At 41.8% G+C, this 15,084-nt stretch overlaps 1 protein-coding gene across 2 annotated transcripts in view; it reads right to left on the bottom strand.

Annotated features, from left to right (window-relative positions):
* FER1L6 (fer-1 like family member 6) overlaps positions 1-15,084 on the bottom strand; it is a 90,480-nt gene that overhangs the window by 45,489 nt on the left and 29,907 nt on the right. For both annotated transcript variants that reach the window (XR_011337208.1, XM_069854609.1), the window contains exons 6-12: positions 14,622-14,684; positions 10,150-10,228; positions 8,336-8,492; positions 7,036-7,222; positions 5,302-5,494; positions 3,867-4,216; positions 126-234 (exon numbers count right to left, since the gene is read on the bottom strand). Coding sequence is in view for 1 of the 2 variants with exons in the window: in XM_069854609.1 (XP_069710710.1) it covers positions 126-234; positions 3,867-4,216; positions 5,302-5,494; positions 7,036-7,222; positions 8,336-8,492; positions 10,150-10,228; positions 14,622-14,684 (1,138 nt within the window). In the remaining variant the exon portion in view is untranslated. The remainder of the gene's footprint in view (positions 1-125; positions 235-3,866; positions 4,217-5,301; positions 5,495-7,035; positions 7,223-8,335; positions 8,493-10,149; positions 10,229-14,621; positions 14,685-15,084) is intronic.

The raw sequence follows: 15,084 nt of genomic DNA, 5'->3' as shown, positions 1-15,084 counted from the left end.
TTTAATGTGTACGCCCTGCTCTGAAGCAGACTTCTGAGCCCAAAGACAGAATTATCAACAACACGTAGCATCCACTTGCTCCTGAGACTCCCTCTCTGTGTTGGAGAAGAGCTTAACACACTTACCAATGGAAACCTCAAAGGTTATCGGCTTGTCCCCAATCTTCCTATCAATCATTGTGGCTTCAAAAAATGTCCCAAAGAGGAGGAAATCCTCAAATTTCTCTTCATAGATCTATTGGAGAAGACAGAGGCAGAAAAATGACTTTTTTTAAATTCATTTTCTACTCTATTTTACACCACAGAGGAGTCTTTACAAGTCTCTAGTAGTTGTGTTACTGTTGTAGGTCTATTGGTCTGAGGTGATGAGTAAACAGAATCTGCAGAAAAAAGTAATACCTCCTCTCTGAGAAACTGATATGAATGGGGAAAAAAAGAGATAAACATGTGTGATCTTGTCAATATTGTCCAGTTATATCATAACTGATTACATAAAAGTCATTACCCCTCACTTCGTACTCTGCCTCAACGGTAGCTGCTATTCAATAGAGTTGCCAACCGTATCCTGGGCTGCATCAAAAGAAGTATAACCAGCAGGTCAAGGGAGGTGATTCTGCCCCTCTGATCTGCTCTTGTGAAACCTCCCTGGAGCATTATGTCCTGTTCTGGACTCTTCAGCATAAGAAGGATATGGAGCTGTTGGAACTGGTCCAGAGGAGGACTACAAAGATGACCAGAGGGCTGGAGCACCTCACATACAAGGTGCATGGGGTTGTTCAGCCTAGAGAAGAGAAGGCTCTGAGGAAACCTTGGAGCAGTCTTTCCAGTATCTAAATGGGGCCTACAAGAAAGCTGGGGAGGGACTTTTTACAAAGGCTTGTAGTGATAGGACTAGGGGCAATGGCTAAAAATTGGAGTGGGGAACACTTAGACTAGACATAAGGAGGAATTTCTTCACAATGAGGTTGGTGAAGCGCTGGCACAGGTTGCCCAGGGAAGCTATAGATGCCCCATCCCTGGAGGTGTTCCAGGCCAGGTTGGATGGGGCCTTGGGCAGCCTGACCTAGCGGGATGTCCCTGCCCAGGGCAGGGGGGTTGGAACTGGATGATCTTTAAGGTCCCTTCCAACTCAAACCATTCTATAATTCTATGATTAAATGGTTTCCATATCTTCACGTACTCTTCTATCATCATTCAAACCATACATCTATGGCAGCTCAACGACACTTTCAGTGCAACAGCAACAAAATATCTCCATACTGATAGAAGTTATTTAGTAGTGAATACAGTAGCAGTCTTCATTTGAATTGCAATAGTGGATGTTGCTCTCAGGAGTGGTAGCCTTCATTTTTGTTTAATCCTGCTGTGCTTTAAATTACCGGCCTGAAGATGGGTTCTGGGGAGCATGGAGGGGGCAAGATGAGGGGTGGGGGGGTGTGGAGGGGTGCAGTCCTCCACTTTTTGCCTTCTCTGGCATCAAAGCACAGAAACCAGTAACCCTGTTTTCAGCTCCAAACAGAGTTTGGAAGCACAGGAACCAAAGGACCTTGGTGCAGCAGCCCACCCTGAAAAGTGGTTTGAGCTCTCCTAAGATTTACACCCTGACTGCCACAATCTCTCCAATACAAACCCTACTGATTTCACTGCATGGACACCAGCACACTAAAACCCATTAGGCAAGATCAGTACTAGTTGCTTTTGCAACAGAGTGAGGCAATGAACAAAACATCAGCTGCATATGAAGATTTGTTTCCTTGGCTTTTGCAAAGCAGAAACAGCTTTTGACACAGCCCATGATCTCTTCAATTAGAAAAACTTCTGCTGCACACAGTAAATGAGCACAGGTCTTCAGTGAAAAGAATAGCAGCATCACGTATCAAAGCTAACACCAAAACCAGATTGCAATTCCAGAGTAGCATTAGCTTCCCTGTGCCCTGATTATTTTTCAGCATGAACCCAGGGCACAGGGTGCCTAATAAAGCTGAGGCTCAGAGTCTATGACACACACATCTATCTCCCATTATAAGGAAAGAAAATTGCAAATGTTTAATGCCTTCTTGCTGCTAGAGCAGGTTAATAAAGTTGTGCTGTGGGGCTGGGTAGTTTGCCTCTGTTTTCTCAGAGGCTCTGTGAGACATTTCCACCTTTTTTGTAATGTCTCCAGTTCCTGCTTTTCCTCTCAGACAGCTGTAATACAATTACTATGTCTACTGTAGCATGAAATATTGCTGAATGTCAAACCCAAAAGAATATATAGCATCACAGTATTATATTGTTGCCTTTTACTCCTTCTGTATTTGAAACTGAGGCACAGGAATAAATCCTTATTACTACTATTAATATTTATCAGTGTTACAGAAGGGTTTGTTCCTCTACCTGGAGTATTTAGCCAGCACCTAAGACCATAGTGTCTGAGCTGCTCACAATAATGCATTTCTTCCATATAGAGGAAAATTCTTCCAATATCACCTCCATTACAGTTTTTTTAGAAGAATGTAAGGACAGAGGCAGTTTACAACTACACAAATATATGAAGCAAGATCAGAGCACAGGTTCACACAGCTGGATTGCAATTACCCATACCATTACTCTGCTAACACACTCCTTGACATGCTTCAGCTAGCACTCATTCTGGCAATGATGGAGCACAGGTCAAGGAAAAGCAAAAGTCAAAGCTAGGGATCAAGATTAAAGTACAGTTTCTCCTGTACTATTGTAGAGATGGAGTCTCAGAATCACAGAATGGTAGGAGTTGGAAGGGACCTCTGGAGATCATCTAGCCCAACACCACTCATAAAGCAGGTTTACTTACAGCAGGTTGCACAGGAATGTGTCCAGGTGGGTTTTGAATGTCTCCAGAGAAGGACATTCCACAGCCTCCCTGGGGAACCTGTTCCAGTGCTCTGTCACCCTCAGAGTAAAGAATTTTTTTCCCCATGCTCAGGTGAAACTTCCTGTGCTCTAGTTTATGCCCGTTGCCCCTTGTCCTGTTGCTGGAAACCACTGAAAAGACTCTGGCCCCATCCTCTTGACATTTACTCTTTAGATATTTATAAGCAGTTATAAGATTCCCTTTCTGTCTCTTCTCCTCCAGGCTAAGCAGATCCAGGTCTTTCAGCCTTTCCTCATAGAAGAGTGGTTCTGTCCCTTAATCATGTCTGTGGCCCTCCACTGGACTCCTTCCAGTCTTTCTTGAGCTGGGGAGCCCAGAGCTGGACACAGTATTCCAGATACGGCCTCACTGTAGCACAGATCTTCCCATGATGTAACCCAGTACAACAGGTAGAGCAAGGAAAGAAACATCAGTTCACACCAGTTGAGGCTGAGCACGTAATTTGCAGCCCCTCTCTTAAAGAAGCAATCTAAATTGACATGGACGATATAGAGCTAAAGGAGGAGAGTAAAACAGGCTAGGCTGTATCCCTCTGCACTTGAACAAATTCTGCATCAGTGATTCCCTCCTGACTTCAATTGACAACAACCAATTTTTTCAAATGAATGCAGGAAAACAGACTTTATAACTAGCATCTGCCTCCATCGGCCTCTGGCATTTACTACATTACATCATATAAGTTTCTAATAGGAACACATGGATGCAGCTAGTGCAGAAGGAGCAACAGGACAGGAGACTGAGTTTTATGGAAAGTGAGTCCTACTTGAGGTATTTTTTATGAGTTACAGGTCTACACTAATGCTCCATTTGCTCTGGATCATTACGGGAAGGTCCCAAGACTGGTGAAGAAGTTCTAGGGAGAACACAAAAGCATGGCCTGAACCCAAATACACACATTAGTGCCATCCCTGGAGGTTCATGAGCACGTTCCAATAAATTTCACATGTGAGTTAGTCTCTTAATATCATACTGACCTCTGAAGGCACATTGAATGGCTCAACTTCCACTTCGGTTGAGTTCATCTTATCTGAAGGAGAAACTGGCTTTCGATCCTCTCCTGTTTTCTCAGTTTTGTCTTTTCCTTTGGGTGCTTGGAAATCTTTATCTTTACATGGCAATTTTATATCCTTGATAAAACTTGAAAACTTTGACTCACGGGCTCCTCCTGAAAGTATCTCCACAGCAATCTCAATGAAGAGACGTCCCCTGAAGGAGACTCCTTCTCCAAAACCTTCATTAAGCTCCTGGTAGTCATCCATGAGGCTGTGATTCCTGGGTGAACCATAAAGATTGATCCAGGCAGGCCCAAAGGTAGGCAAAAACCCTGGACATAAAGCACATTTTATAGCATTACTATTAGGTGTTATCATGCTCTCCCCACTGCATGCTCCCAGAAATCTTGTATCTCACACACCAAAAGCCAATCTTGGACCCATTTCCATGCAGGTGAAGACCACTTCATACTGAGTACTGTTTTGCAGGGCAATTCGTAGGCACCAGTGAGCCTCTCTCAATACCCAACCAGGGTCTTCGCCAATATGAAGACCTTTCTCAGAAGGTATTTGTACCACATGTGCTGGGGCATGAGGCCTTCTGCACCAATTGAAAAAAAATGGTTGTTCCCACAGACTGACGGCTGGAAGATGGTGGGAGATGAACAGAGGCCTTCTTACTTTTTCCAGACTGTTCCCAGGCCTGTGCCCCTATGCACCTTAAATAATTTATCTTTTATTTTCTGATTAAGGACTCAGATCCACATTTGAATTGCCAAGCTTAAGGAGTTACTATGCCTTTGCTGAGCTGTAACAACTAATCATGTTTGTAACATGATGTAACATGGTGCTGTAACAACTAATCAACTTGACTCATACAGCCTAAATAAGACTATACATACAGGCTCATACATCAGTGAACACACTCTAGATAGTGAACTAAACATGTGTGAGGACAAACACGCTAGTCCACAGTAACTCCTTGAGCTGTAACAGCACCCAGTTGAACCCCACTGAAAAATTTTGCTCTTACCAACTAGATCAAAAACTCAAGCCTACTCTGCCCAGGAATTGCACTCTATGTTTTGATGTCCAGACAGAAACTGGCATAAACTACAAACTTAAATCAGTCATCCTGAAGAGATTAAAGCAGACTATTGCCACAGTTACAAAGAAGGTACAAAGTTATGCAGCAGCCCTGTACAAAACAAGGCAGACCCACCATGCACTAAGCACAATTCAAATTAAGTAAGAGAAGGTCTCTCGGAACAACAAAAAAATAATAATAATAATAATAAAATATTGTTGTTTACTTGAGCTCTGGGCATTCCTGAAATGGGATTAGCCAGTGCCTAGATAGCGGGCAAGTTGATTTTACCTTAAGGGCATATCCTGGAACAGATATTTCCCCCTTTACCTTTGTCACCATCTTGTTCATTTGATATTTTCTTCAAGTCAATGAAGTGAGTGGCTAAGGCCACATCATTCATGCTGCCTTCATCCCAGACTTGGATTTTGACTCTTCGGCAGAGTGGAGGAAACATTTCCTTGAAGATAATCTGTTCATGCCATATTGGATCTGCACAGTTCTTTTTCACTGTTGTCCGACCCTGAAATTAAAGTCCAACAAATTTAACCCCAGAGGGGTCAGACACTGGAGAATGGCAATGAGCACAAATTGCACTTAGCAACATCTCCCTGGTCATTTGTTAAGCTCAAATATCATATCTTGAAAGTACTTCCATTTTTCTATTAGCTTGTTTATTTTCCCTTCCAAATCTAATAAAAGATCGGAAGAATTCTCACCTGCACACAGCAGAGACTGGAATAAGATCTAATTCTTCAAAACCTTTATGCACGAAACATATCTGTGAAGCCAGAACTTGGCACTTCTGCTACAAACTGTACATCTTCAAATGGCTTCTGAAATTACTGGGTGATAGTAATGAGCACAGTTTGTCTCATAAAAGATGAAATATTTTACAGCTGCCAGGCTGCATGTACCAATGGAATTTACCTTAAGTGAGGCAGTTTATGATTACAGTGGCCAGTGTTCTGGGCATACGCCTGTTTGCTAGGGACGTACATTTATTACTCCTAGCCTGAAGGAGTCAACAGGACCGTATCACAGTCCATGCAGCAACAGGCTGTGTCAAGCCTTCTACTTTCACACTTGGTGGGGAGAATCGAGTCAGAAAACCCACCAGCAATTTCTCTAAACCCATATTTTACACACCAGCATGCAAAGTCACACCAGAGACACATTCTTATGTCTTCTTCAGCCTTTTATTAAACCTGAAGTAGCTAAATGCATGTGATCATTCTAACCCATACTAGTTCGAAATGTAATACCTTGCAATCTGGATTCACCAAAAAAATATGAAATCAGCACCAAGGGCCTCATTCTCAAAATGCCTGAAACTGGAGTTCTAAGGCTTCCTTGCACACAGCAAGCATCACTGGCTTAAAATAGTTTCCAGTTCAATTCTTTATTTACAGTAATAATCAAGACAAGCTCCCTGGCACAGAGTTTTATGGGTGTACCCCAGAGGAACAAAGCCCCTGGAATTCCTCTTCCAACAAAGTCAGAAGGCTCATCTCAGCATCTCTGTCTGGCACTGTGTTCGATGTTGAAGGATCTCTGCGAGCAATGAAGTCAGGCAACACTGAGACGGAGTCTATTCAAATGCTTCTTCTTTTATCCATAGAAAAGCTGCAAGGGTCCTGAACTATGGTGGAGTAATTCAGAAGTAAACACACAGCGCTAAAATCCACGTTGAACCATCTTCACTGATTTCAGTCCTGCTTCCTTTTTTCACTTTAGGGAGACCAGAACGTAGGAGTTATCTGATACTATATTAGATAATTCACCATCTTGTATCTTGATGCTTTAGCAACAAATCTACAGACTTGTCTTTCCCCTCCTCCTGACTGACCTACTGCTGCGAGGCAGATATTAGATCTGCCAGCATTAAGTGTTTCCATCACTTTGCTCTTGTATAATTTAAGAACTGAAAAAATTCTTTCTGATTAAAGAAATATGTGTTTTACTTAATTTATTTAAGTTAGAGGATATTAGCGTAATTGCCTGTCTGTAGCACAGCTAACAGGAAAGAAAGTCTACATTAGTGATCACGAAAATACCAATTACCATTTGACCTGCGAACGTAACTACCACATAGGGATCCACGAGGTCCTTACTGTCACCTATGAATGCTTTGGTGACATTGGCCATGATGCTAGAGTTCATTTTTGGAAGTCCTTCTGCTTTATAAATTCTCACATAAAATCTGGCCCATGGTCTTTCAGATGGAAAACCTTCGGGGATCAAGAGGTTCCTGAAAGAAAAGAGAAGCCATTTCCCTAAAATTGTAAACTCAGACAATAAAGCGATATTTTTTCCAACATAATTGTCGTCTTGAGTTAGCTTGCATCCCAAGAAGACACAAAAAGGTGTATGAATATATTTCTGCATCTAATTCAAAACATTTTCTTGTTACCATGAGAAAATGATATAGAATTACTAAGTAAATGTGTCTGTGTAATGTAGAATCACAGAAACATGGAAAACATAGGTTGGGGGTGACCTCTGAAGGTCATCTGCTCCAATCCCCTGCTCAAAGCAGGACCAGTTAGATCAGGTTGCTCAGGACCTCGTCCAGTAAATTCAGAATATCCACAAAGATGGAGATTCCCCATTTTTTTCTTGGCCCTTGCTATGTTGGACCTCCTTCATGATAAAGACCTTCAATCTGTTCTGAAATTCCCTTGTTCTAACCTGCATCCAAAGCCTCACATTCTTCTACTTTAATTCTCTCGAAAGAGTCTGGCTCTGCTCTCTGTATGTAAGATCCCTCTTAAACCATTCTACTTAAGGCTTAAGAAGCCACACACACACACACACACACAGGTTTCCCTGTAGACCATGTGCTCCAGCCCTCCATCATCTTGGTGTCTCTACATGGACTGGTCCAGTATGTTGGTACTGACCAGAAACATTACTCCTGTATGCTGAGAGCGTACTTGACCACCTTGAATTTCTGTATTTTACAAGGAAAATGTTAATGTATTTGAGTTTATCTAAGGATATGGAAAATATCCATGCATATACATCTGACAGAGAGGAAGGAATAGATTCTAATTATATTTTTTCTTTTGCTTCACTGCTTCTCAGAAATGTTTAACTGGTTTCAGATCAATAAACTTTCTGTTAGGGATATAATCTGGCACTTAGTCAGGGCATGGTCAATTCTATCAGCTGCAGAGAAGTGACCCTAACCTGCCCTTCAATTTAGTTGAGAGGATTGTAAAAAGTTTCTTTGAGCACATCAGAATAGCTAGGTGTAAAATGCTGTCCTGCTAGTAACCCTGAGTTAGCAAGGAAAGTACTGTAAGAAGGGCAGAGATACTTAGTGAAAAAAGAAGCAGTGAAAGAGAAACTATTACAGTACTTTTCAATCTGCTCCTCAGCATCAGCTGTTTTCTGTGTAGCTTGTATTGCATCACCTTTCCCAGTCACACTGATATCACACTTCAGGTATCCCTTGGCTCCCGTCCTAATGTCAGCGGGGTCTGTGAGAAGTGCCCACTTGTCACAAAACTGATGACCTGTAAGATGGACAAACTTAAGCATCCAAAATGCAAACAATGCATTAAGCAAAAAATGCAAACCTTTCTCCTCTCCACTCCTAGAAAGGGCACTGCCAACAACATTGGTGCTTTCAGGAGAATCATGCTGAAGTACACTTGTTTACCAGTCATATCTAGAGGATCCAAAATGTTCTATGACCACAAAGGCAAACAAAGGATTGACCTAGAGCTCATCAGGAACAGGCTCATTTTCATTAATGGTGACTGAGTTCAGTGAGTAAAGACCAGTGGAAGATTGGGTGAGATTTCAGCAGCTGAATTAAAGCTGAAGCTTTATGAGGTAAGCCCAACTCTTTGATGAGAACTGTCTGAAGATCTCAGAACTCTCTGGCAGCAAAACTCTTGCTGGGACCTGTGGCCAGATGTAACACTGACAGCCAGCTGAGAAAGCAAGGAAGGAGCATGGATAGTCATGAGAGGAATGAGAAGTCAGAAATAAGGTTTAGCTCCATCTTTCCAGTGGGAAAGTAGAGAAGTCATGCACAGTCTTTAAGGCAGCCCTTCCAGAGAAATCCTCCTCAGAAAAGATCCTAAAATCTTACATTAAGTCCTTGGACATCACCTTTGGTGTGTAAAGGAGTGGGAGGGAGAGACCAGAATGTACCAGGAATATGAGTTCAAGCTCAGTCCTCAGCCACCACCATCCTGTAAAAGTATGTGCAGGAAATACAGGGTCGGATTCAGTCTCTGAGTATGGATGTGGATTCTTCACGTCAGTCAGGCCATTTCCCTCTACAGACTGAAGAGAGGGTGGCCTGAATGACTCTACACTTTTGCCATAACTGGGTGACATCTATAGCAAGCTGCCTAAATATGTACATTTCCAATCTGAGAAAAGATCAGGTCCTTCAGTAATTATGGAAGGCAGAAAGATACATGTTCTGTGGATGATTGTAAAAACACGGCAAAAAAAAGGATAGGTGATATTTTCTTAGCTTCAAATTTCAGAAAGCAATGGACAGCTCTAAGATGGCAGGTCAAGTGGACTCATGGTCACCTCTTTGTCATCTCCTTCTTGTCTGTCTCTTTATGATCTGCTCCTCTTCTCAACTTGTGCTCTTCTCACTGTTCCTTCAATGCTCCATCTGCTTTTCCTCCATCCACCCCTTCTACCCTAACACATGTGGCAGAGCTTTGAAAAGAATCATAGGACCATAGAACTATTTGGGTTGGAAGGGACCTTTAAATGTCAACTAGGCCACCCTTTCCTGTAAGCAGCAGGGACATCTTCAACTAGATCAGGCTGCTCAGAGCTCCATCCAGCCTGACGCTGGATGTCTCCAGGGATGGATGCTTTGTTAATGAACAAGTGGAGTAGGGTTTCATAGAGCACTCAGCCGCCCACTCTGATCCTCTAAAGAAAAACCATCCTTATAAGTGCTTCCCACCAATGGGCAGATTGGCAAGGTGTCTTCTATGCTCAACTTTACACCAAAAATCTGGCTGCTGCTCTGGTATCCAAACAGGAAAATAGCCCTTCCAAGATCTTGTTAGGTTTATCCCTTGGCATAAACTACAACAATCTAAGTGAAAAAGCAGCACACCTCCCACTCTTCTCCTTCCCTGCCTCACGTCTCATTTAACAGACAAAATGGGCAGAAAATGCACCACTTACCCGGCTGACCATACACGGTCCCCAGATCTACTTTAAAGGAGCCTATCAGCACACTCCCGATCAGTTTATTGTGCATAACCTGTTAGAAAAATGTAAGTTAAAGAATGTCACTATCTCTATTCCCTGTCTGGATAAAAAGAAAAAAGAGCAATCCAAACAAAGATCACATTTGGTTCAGAGGGAATAAGTAGCAGCATCCAGCATCACCCAAAACTCACGGTACATAGCTGCAGATACAGCAAGCATTTGAAATCTGTTCTTCACCCAATCTTGTGCGAATTTAGAAATTAATAACATTGCATCCGAGTGGAATCACCCAGGTTCATCCTAGGCACCAGGATTAAATAAAGCAGGAATTAGATAGATGTGTCTTCAGAGCAGATGTAGTTATATTACTTATCCTGGCAGTTTTAAATAAATCATAATGAATATAAACACATGAGGCATTACTAGTTTCACACTAGGCTGCAAAAATAATGCCACTTTCAGTGCAATAGCTGAATTGTCATAAGAACTGAGTACACCCAGAGGAGAAAGAATTAAAGCATTTCTTTGCAACACTTCCATGTGCACATAGACCAAGAGTCTTGACTTTCATTTACCTCCCACAATATTAATAAAATCAGAGAAGTGAGATAAATGTAAATAGGATGGCAAGCAGGCCCCATTGAGCCTATCTCCTTAAGCTTCCTGACAAGTAATTAATTTAATTAAATTTGATTTGATTTAATCTAAATAATAAATTTTTTGGTCATAATTCCTGAATCCACGTCTGGTTTTCATATACATGCATGTGCTTCACTTTTCAAACAAGGCAGAATTTAGCAACATAGTCTAAAAGAAGTCTGGCTTTAGAACTGTATTTTTCAAAAAACATGTATTTCACCTGGTTTCAGAATAGCTCAAAAAGTTGAAACACAGACCACGGTTGTGAAAAAGTTTCTGAAAACAGGCTGAATTGTCTATAAAATCTTGGTCAAACTGCAAAGAAAAACTAAGCCTCTGGGTTTCAAGCCCACAGAAGCTACACGTAAATGTTTCTGCGATCACTTTGGGAATCTGGAAGACATCGTACCCTGGGTTTGGACCTACACATCCTGGACAGGGGTAAAAGACTTCCGTGATTTTGCATTGGATTTGTTGTGTGACTTCTTATTATGCATTTTTCCTCAAGACCAGGAGAAATACTTTCCAAAGTAAAGATCAGTGACACCCTCATTAAGATCTACTAGAGAATTCAGGAGATTGCTTGTTGCAACATGGAAATTGGGTTGGAACTAAAATATCTTTAAGGTCCCTTCCAACCCAAACCATTCTATGATTCTATGAACATAATGTTCTTCCTCACTAAAGGCCTGGGGCCACTGTGCCCCTGTGATTTTGGACTTGCTCTCAGTCATCCATAGTAATTCTTCACTCCAACATGGAAGGAGTTGCTAGGGATGAAAAGTCAAGAGTGGACAAAGGAGTAGTTTATTTTACTCTACTATTAAAGCCTATAAATTTAGCAGCCTTAATGTGGGTGAGGAGACAGTGTAAAACCAATGCTTCATGCACCAGTGCTGCTTTTCCTCAATCCCTGATGCTGCAAGGTCCCATCATAGCACTAGACCCTTGCTCCTATGAGGCTGGACTAGGGCATATGGGGGTGTTGAAGAATCCATGAAAGCTGGTGGTTTTCATCTTGAAGCCAGGAAAGATTACAGCTTTGGAGGAACTATATGGAAATAGGAGTTTGCCAGATCAACTGATCCAACATGGGGTGATTGAAGGGACAAGAAGAAGGCTGTAGCCTTCCTGTAGCCAGAAAAATACGAGTTTCTTTAAGATCCAGAAACAAGAGGAGGTATCTGTGCTGAATCCAAGGTGTCTCATTGCTCTTTTCATTTACTCTCCATGGCATGACAGTGTGTTCAGAGAACATTAGATGCGTAAACCTCACTTCTGCATCCTTGAGGAGATTTGCTGTGTGAACTGTGAAGCCCCTGGGGAAACATACCCTGTTCTCACTGAAATGATAGCAGTTTCCACTCCCTGTAGTAGGCATGGTGCTTTTAAATGGTGAGGAAATAACCCACTGCTTCTGTTAAATGCTTTGCATCTTTCCTGGTACTTTTGGTCAACCATAATTTTTCAAACGTAACAAAGCAGATGAGCATGAACCTCATAGCAAATACCTTGTCTTCTCTGAGAGGGTGTATCCCATTTCCATTGAGCCACTAAAGGTTTCTGTCTTTCCATGCTATATATGACTGAACAATTTTCTTCAGATTTTCTGAATGAGGACAAGCGTGAATAGTGCTAAGCTGGGGGATATTTGAGTACTGGAGATACAGATTTAACATGAAACGATCTCCTCATTTTTACTACAGCATTGCCATAAGGTTTCTGGAATGCACTGGAAGATATTAATGAAGAAAAAAATTCTATTTTTACAGGTGCCAGCAAGTGGTAAATCTCATTTTCCCCTCAAATTCAAGGTTTGAATACAGCTAGACAAACCACTGAACTAATAGGCAATGGCACTGATCTTTTTTTGTCTTCCTTGAGCTTCTATATGCAGATGAGCTTGTTTTCACAGATTAAGCATATTCAGTGCCTGAAAGATTGCTGGTAAAGGGGGTTGCCAGTCCTTGTTTCTCTTTAAGTGAGATTCATGCTAAGCAAGTGCTATGAAGCTTCCCATTCCCCAGTGTTTCCTTCCCTCACAGCACTCCAATTCTTCTATTTGTTTCTGTTTCCCCAACATACTACATTTTCTACAACTATGTTGCAAAGTAATGACCCTCTGTTTTCAGTATTGTACAAGAGCAATGCACTGGGTTAGTCTGGCTTTTTTTGGTTTTGCTTTTTTTTTTGGAAGTCATTTTTCATCTAGAAGACCTTTAACTTCTTACTGTTGCACCATTACCAGCTGTTAATCAAATAAGTTTACTCAGCCTGATGAAACTATGCAGATTTACAGCGGGCAATGGTAACACACTCACTCAACACTCAGAAGGCTGGCACTCTACCATCCACTGCTGGATATATGGAATCCTTATCAAATGTAAGAGATATTGGAAAGACTGGTCATATCTTGGAGAAAAATAACTATACATCCCCAAGCAGCAGTAGCTTACAAGAGTTGATGCCTCAGTCCTGTGCTGATACTAACTATGGCAGAAGCATATAGGGGTCATACACTGTGATATAATTCATAACAGTGAGATGATACCTCCTCCCATGAAAAGATAGCCTGTATTAAACTCTGTACTCAGGAATAAGTGAAAGTCAGATCTGCAGATACCTTTTGTAAGTATGGATTTCACATATTTCAGCTGTGGACGTGACGTGGTGGATTTGAACCAGAGTTTAGGATTCAGACTGTCAATTTACTACCAGCACTGTAAACCTAGTTGTCCAGGTGGCCATGTGTAAATGAACATTTCTCATATATTAGCTGGGAAAAAACACTTCATTAGCAGCTCAGCAAAGTAGGTACACAGTGAATATCTCTCTAGGAAGCTTTGCACAGATGTTTCCTATAGTTCCTTACCATTGCCTGACTCTGTCAAGTACAACCAGCAAAAAAACCCTCCTAGCGTACTTTTTGAAATGGACAAAGTACTTCAGGGGAAAAGAGCCTTTCCCAGAGCAGCAAATGACTGTTCATTTATCTGGACAAGTGGTGGGACTTTGACAGTAGAAATGCTAAAAAAACCACAACTCATGAAGAGCACAGCTTGTGATATTTCTAAGTAATTCATATACAGCACTGTCCAGAGTCTCATGAGATCTTCCTCAACCCCTTGGCAGCTTTGCTAAATGTGGTGATGAGCCTCAGATGAGATAATTAGCATGGCTCTATAGACTTGGCCTTCCAAACTGTAAATCATTATCTAATGCCTCAAGTCCAATAGCATTTATGTCTCCAATCAGATCTGTTCTGAGATGTCACATAGCTTCACCAGGACTTGGAAGCAGCACTGAACAGTTGGAGCCCACTCCCATGCTAAAAACAACCAGCCACCAATACTCCCAGACAGCCTGAGAGCCACTGCTGAGGATAAGGTACCTGGATAATTTAGTTAGAAACAATTGTATCGGAGGAACTGACATAACCCAGAAATTTCAACTGAGTTGCTTGAAACAAGTGGCAGCTTGAAAATTAGAGGGATGAAGACAATGCTGAAAAAGTTAACTAAGCTGAATTTTCTCATTCTACCTTGCAGATTGCCAAGCTGTGAGTGTTCCTGAAAATGTACTTAATCTTCCTTTAGGATTATGTTCCTTAAAATCATTGCCAGCTGCCTTTGCTTCTTTTCCTCTCCTCTATCCTTTCTCTTTCCTATACTTCATGCTGATTTATAGCACTCTTGGTACTTAAACTCATTTCCCTTTTTAGTTATGTTAAGAAATACATTTGGAGCCATAGTGACACAAGTAACAATGTCCTTTACTTACTGCACCAAGATTTCCTGGGTACTTACAGAGATGTTGATTATTTTGTCGAACAGGAACACCTGCGGTCCAATGAAATCAAACACAAAGTACTGTGGGAAAAGGGGACAGGAGATCAGAATCGTCTTTGTGCCAGCAAGCCAGTGCTGTCAGCAGCATGGTTTAGCTTTTTGGGTTACCACACAGATCCTCAGTGAGATAGTGGAGGTAATGGGGAGGTGGCAGTGGGACACAAAAAACACTTCGCCTTGTTCACGTCTGTCATGGCACAGATCTGTTTTCTACTCTTCTCTTTGCATGGCTGCACAGCACTGTCCTTCACTAATGCCCATGGCCATCGCTCCACATCAGAGGATATTGTCAAAAGGGACAGGACACACAAGGAGACCCAAAGGACCAGTTAGTTTGGGAAGTGGTTTTGATCTGGAACAAACACATGTCAAGGAAAGAGTGAAACAGTGAAATGTTAGAAAGAAGAGGTTGGAGGGCAGA

The sequence above is a fragment of the Phaenicophaeus curvirostris genome, chromosome 3 (genome assembly GCF_032191515.1).
Source record: "Phaenicophaeus curvirostris isolate KB17595 chromosome 3, BPBGC_Pcur_1.0, whole genome shotgun sequence".
Lineage (NCBI taxonomy): Eukaryota > Metazoa > Chordata > Aves > Cuculiformes > Cuculidae > Phaenicophaeus > Phaenicophaeus curvirostris.
Note: the sequence above shows the minus strand (reverse complement) of the source record. Positions and strands in the feature narration are given on the sequence as shown.